The 5,091-nt window shown below is 37.3% G+C and overlaps 1 protein-coding gene across 1 annotated transcript; it reads left to right on the top strand.

Annotated features, from left to right (window-relative positions):
- Nucleotides 1-3,839, top strand: LOC147559372 (protein TRANSPORT INHIBITOR RESPONSE 1-like). Its single transcript, XM_086661271.1, has 3 exons — nucleotides 1-933; nucleotides 2,053-2,545; nucleotides 2,650-3,839. Exons 1-3 carry the CDS (start codon nucleotides 479-481, stop codon nucleotides 3,463-3,465), a joined length of 1,764 nt encoding a protein of 587 aa, XP_086517397.1. The 5' UTR covers nucleotides 1-478; the 3' UTR covers nucleotides 3,466-3,839.
- The last annotated feature ends 1,252 nt before the right edge of the window (nucleotides 3,840-5,091 follow it).

Here is a 5,091-nt window from a genome sequence, read left to right on the forward strand (position 1 = left end):
GCGGCTACATATTTCTAAAAATACCGACGGATAAGAACGTCGCTTGCACGACTTACTCCATTACATATCCAACGGTTATTATTGATCCAAACTAACATTATTTAATCTCAACCGCACATCATCTAAACTCTATCAAACTCAACCACACCACTTAACTTTTAACCATGGTTAATTATTCTAAGCCCACCTTATCCTCTCTCGATCGTCTCTCTCCCGGACAAGGAAAAACACTTCTCTCTCTTTCTCTCTCTCTCTACAACTTTCCTTCTTTCTCTCTCTACAAAAACTTCTCCTTCCGATCTAAAAGCTTCCGTTAATGGCGACTCCATAGATCTTACTTTCTCTCTCTAGAATTATCAGTCTATGTAATTGTAGTAGATCGTTTTTTGACTTGACTTTTAGTTGTAGTTGTTGTTGTTGTTGTTGTTGTTGGTGGTGGTGGTGGTGGGGGAAGGAGAAGAAGAAGAAGCTGGTTTTAATGGCGTATTCATTTCCTGAAGAGGTATTAGAGCATGTTTTTTCGTTTGTTCAATCAGATAAAGATCGAAACTCAATTTCTCTAGTGTGTAAATCTTGGTATGCGATTGACAGATGGTGTAGAAAGAAGATCTTTATTGGAAATTGTTATGCTGTTAACCCTAGAATTTTAATCAGAAGATTTCCTGATGTTCGATCTATTTCATTAAAAGGGAAGCCTCATTTTGCTGATTTTAATTTAGTTCCTGAAGGTTGGGGAGGTTATTTGTATCCATGGATTTTGGCTATGGCAGAAGCTTACCCTTGGTTAGAAGAGTTGAGATTGAAAAGGATGGTAGTTACTGATGAAACTTTGGAGTTGATTTCTAAGTCATTTAAGAATTTTAGGGTTTTGATTCTTTCATCTTGTGAAGGTTTCACTACTGATGGATTAGCTTCCATTGCTGCAAATTGCAGGTTTTTTTTTTCCCCTCATTTCATCTTTGGATCTATTTGCTTTTTCAACTTTTTATGCCATCTTTTGACTATTTTGGAACCCGTCATTATCAGATTCTCTGTTTCTTTTAGGTGATTATTTCATTATTGTGCGAAAACTCTATCCTTTTTTAGTGATTTATAGCTAATTTTGTAAAAAGGTAGTATTTTGTTGGTAATGAGTACACTTTCAAGTTCTAATACTAGCTTAAGACAGTAGTAGATCATTAATTTGCTATATTCTCAAACTTTAGGGGATTTTCTAGCTATTTTTCTTTGTGATAGAAGCTTAAAGTTTCCATCTTTTAGTTGTATTTTTTTCTTATTTATGGTTAGTATGTTATTGTGAAGAGAGAGAGAGAGAGAGAGAGAGAGAGAGAGAGAGTTTCATACTGGTACTTGTTCTTGGTTGTATAATAGGAATATGGGGGTTTGAAGCTTTGGGGTGCTGTTTGTTTTTCGTCAAATAGATCTTGATTGAGAATTGATGTTAGAATGGAAACTGTCGAAGGTCTGGTGGCCCTAGTCTGGATTATCTTGTTTCCCTTTTCTTTGAATCTAGTGTTTTCTATGTAACATCATGATATGGGGCTCACTTAGGATTTTGTATAGTTTCCTCTTGGCAAATATAGATTCTTATGGATTCTCAGATTCCATTAACTTTTGATTACTTTCCATTATTTTTAGAAGTGGAATGTGATTTATTTACTTCACTTCACTCTTTTGAGGATTCTTTCACGTTGTATCCTTTTGGGATGTTACTTTTCCATTAATTCCTTGTAAATAACTCCTTTTGTGGGACTGGGTAGTTAGTCGCTCTTAAGCTTTCAAAACAGAACTAGGTAATAAATCTTATATTTTAATTCACTGATGTAATTTATTTGCCAAATCTATGTTTACTGTTGGTGGGTATCACCATGTAGGATAAAATAGTGAAGCTAACTAAAAGAGAAGAAGTGGATTTACATACTGTTTTTATTTCATAAGGAGTTCACTGTTCTAAGATATATATTTTTTTTTTTACTTAGGCGTTTGAAGTTAGATATATAATGCAGTTCTTTAGTTTTAATCTTTCATTCATTGTTCTGTTTGATACTGAAGGAATCTGAGGGAGCTGGACCTACGTGAATGTGAAGTAGATGATCGACGAGGCAGTTGGCTTTGCCATTTTCCCGAGTCTTGCACGTCACTAGTTTCACTTAATTTTGCATGCCTTGAAGGGGAGGTAAACTTCTCTGCCCTTGAGAGGTTGGTAGGTAGGTGTACCAACTTGAGGGCTCTTCGACTAAATCACACTGTGCCTCTTGACAAGCTCTCCAACCTTCTTTCTCTAGCCCCACAACTGGTAGATGTCGGTACAGGGGTTTTGTCCACAGACTTCAGGCCCGAAACCTTTTCACAGCTTGCAGGTGCCTTTGGCAGATGTAATGGGCTTAAGAGCTTGTCCGGGTTGTGGGAGATGACACCTACTTATGTTCCAGCCCTGTACCCAATCTGTAATGGGCTTACATTTTTGAACTTGAGCTTTGCCACTATAAGGAGTCTGGATCTGATCAAGCTTATTGGACAATGTCGAAATCTGCAGCGGTTGTGGGTATGAACTATCAGTCTGGTTTTATTTTTGTGCATCGAGTTAAGTTCCTTGTGCTTGTTGTAGTTCATTGTGAAATTTGAACTGATGAAACTCACCATTAACAGGTGCTGGATTATATAGAAGATATGGGCCTTGAAGCCATTGCGGAATCTTGCAAGGATTTGCAGGAGCTGAGAGTTTTCCCGTCCGATCCATATGATGACGAGCAGAATATATCACTAACCGAACAGGGCCTCGTATCTGTCTCTCAGGGCTGCACTAAGCTTGAATCAGTTCTTTACTTCTGCCGTCAGATGTCAAATATAGCATTAATAAATGTTGCTAGAAATCGTCCTAACATGACACGGTTTCGGCTCTGCATCATTGAGCCCAAAACACCTGACTACTTAACTCTACAACCACTTGACGAGGGATTCGGTGCCATTGTTGAGCACTGCAAAGGTCTTACCCGTCTTTCTCTTTCAGGCCTACTAACTGATCGTTGCTTTGAGTATATTGGAGCATATGGAAAAAGGCTTGAGATGTTATCGGTGGCTTTTGCTGGGGATAGTGACTTAGGCCTTCATTATGTCCTTTCAGGGTGTAATAGTCTCCGGAAATTGGAAATACGAGACTGCCCATTTGGTGATAAAGCTCTCCTCGCCAATGCAGGGAAGCTAGAGACAATGCGATCCCTTTGGATGTCTTCATGTTTAGTCAGTTATGGAGCATGTAAGCTTCTTGGTCAGAAGATGCCGAAGCTTAATGTTGAAGTTATTGATGAGAGAGAAACTCCAGATTCAATGGCTGATGACTGCACTGTGGAGAGGTTGTATGCTTACAGGACAGTAGCGGGACCCAGATTCGACACACCAGACTTTGTCTGGATGATGAATGACAATTCGGCCGCTGTTAGGCTTTTAGGCTTGCGAAACGATTAATAATTCAATCTGAATTCAAGCAGGCCTTGCCATATACTTGTATCAGATAGGTATTGTTCCTTCTCTCCTCTTGGTTTGTATTACTTGGTACTTTGAAGACTTGTAGTAGACTGCAGAAATGGGTTTACGCGAGGAAAAGCAGGGACACTTAGAGAGAGAGACTATACCATATAGTTGTAACCTCTTCTTTGTTAGTGGAAAACAAATTTGTAGCAAAGAGGGAGTAGGGTAATTACATGTACTTTTGTTGTATGGCAGAGAGAGAGAGAGAGAGAGAGAATACATTTGTAACCTCCTTTGGTATTAGAACACATTTATGTAGCATATGAGATAGTTCTTCATTGTCATTTAATCATCTTGCTAGGGTTTTATCACTTGACTGTTCAATCTAAACTGTGATTACTTCTCCTTATTTTCATCTAACCTCAAGACTGTAATTATTAAACGAAAATAAAAACAAGGAAGGACATAGAAAAGTACATGATAAATTTTCATTTATTTGTCTGACTCGTAAATGTATATTTTGGCTAATCTTTAGTTTATTCGTGTTAAACTGACAAATCAAATTCATATACATTTGGGTTGAAAACAAAACCCTAGTGTTCATATAGAATGGGATTCCCTTCCCCATTTTCCTATCATAATAAAAAATAACATAGGGCACCATAATCTGTACTGTAGCCAGAAAAGTTTTTAATTATAAAAACACATTTGTCTTGTAAGCATGTTAATAATGGATGCTGCCGTACAGTTGATCTGGGAGAGTTTAGAGGATATATGCTTTAGATCTGAAAAATACTTTTTTCCCATAAATATGGGAATTCATGTGCTCATGTTTTTAATCTCTTTAAATTGTACTTTCTAGTCACTAACCTTCCTCAAAGAATAGGTTCTCGGTTCGCCCGCTGACTAATACAAAAAAAACTGGCTCAAACGACTTGCTTGTGTTTCTAATTTCGACCAACTTGTATCAAAGGGAGAGCATTCATAGCACAGGTGTTCTTTTTTTTTTTTTTCTTTCTTGGCCCGCTTTCATTCTTAGCGCCTCTACAGACTGGATAGTCTGAAGGCACTTGGACTTAGGTTTATGCATCATGGATGGACTTAAACGAACTTAAGCTAGTTCGAAGTCCACAGGGAGGAGAGTTAAGAGAAGGACGGGCCAAGAGTAAAAAAGAGGGTACCTCTAGACGCTATTTGAAATTCTAAAATGTTTAGAAAACAAACTCTTCATTCATATTTATTTTATGTCTAACTCAATGGTTGTTAAAGTGTCATTCTTCTGCCATGCTTATACAATCATGGATGAAACTAAACAAACTATCGATAAACTACAAAAAGAAAATCGAAATCCCCATTGATCTACCGTCTCCATCTATAAAAAAAGCAAGTTACTCTAAAATCAAGCATTCATATATACTTTTCCTATTGTGGGTACATGTATAACAATACAAACACAACAAGATCACATGATAACAGGCTTGGGGTATAACCAAAAATCCTGTCCTTACTGAATTGGTCTTGTCATTGTTTTTTATATTAAGTTTTCAGAGCAAGGAGCTTCTGAAATGATTAACTATTTCACTTTTTAATAGAAACCTTGTAGACATTAAAAATCAATTATCG

The sequence above is a fragment of the Eschscholzia californica genome, unplaced genomic scaffold (assembly GCF_041429995.1).
Source record: "Eschscholzia californica isolate CP2 unplaced genomic scaffold, dmEscCali1.0.p SCAF_2, whole genome shotgun sequence".
Taxonomy (NCBI): Eukaryota; Viridiplantae; Streptophyta; class Magnoliopsida; order Ranunculales; family Papaveraceae; genus Eschscholzia; species Eschscholzia californica.

What these genes read in the sequence shown, in the direction of transcription:
- LOC147559372 (XM_086661271.1), top strand. Translation starts at nt 479, where the DNA reads ATGGCGTATTCATTTCCTGAAGAGGTATTAGAGCATGTTTTTTCGTTT. An exon ending in TCCATTGCTGCAAATTGCAG is followed by an intron (nt 934 to 2,052) that starts GTTTTTTTTTTC and finishes TTGATACTGAAG; the next exon opens with GAATCTGAGGGAGCTGGACC. An exon ending in GAAATCTGCAGCGGTTGTGG is followed by an intron (nt 2,546 to 2,649) that starts GTATGAACTATC and finishes CACCATTAACAG; the next exon opens with GTGCTGGATTATATAGAAGA.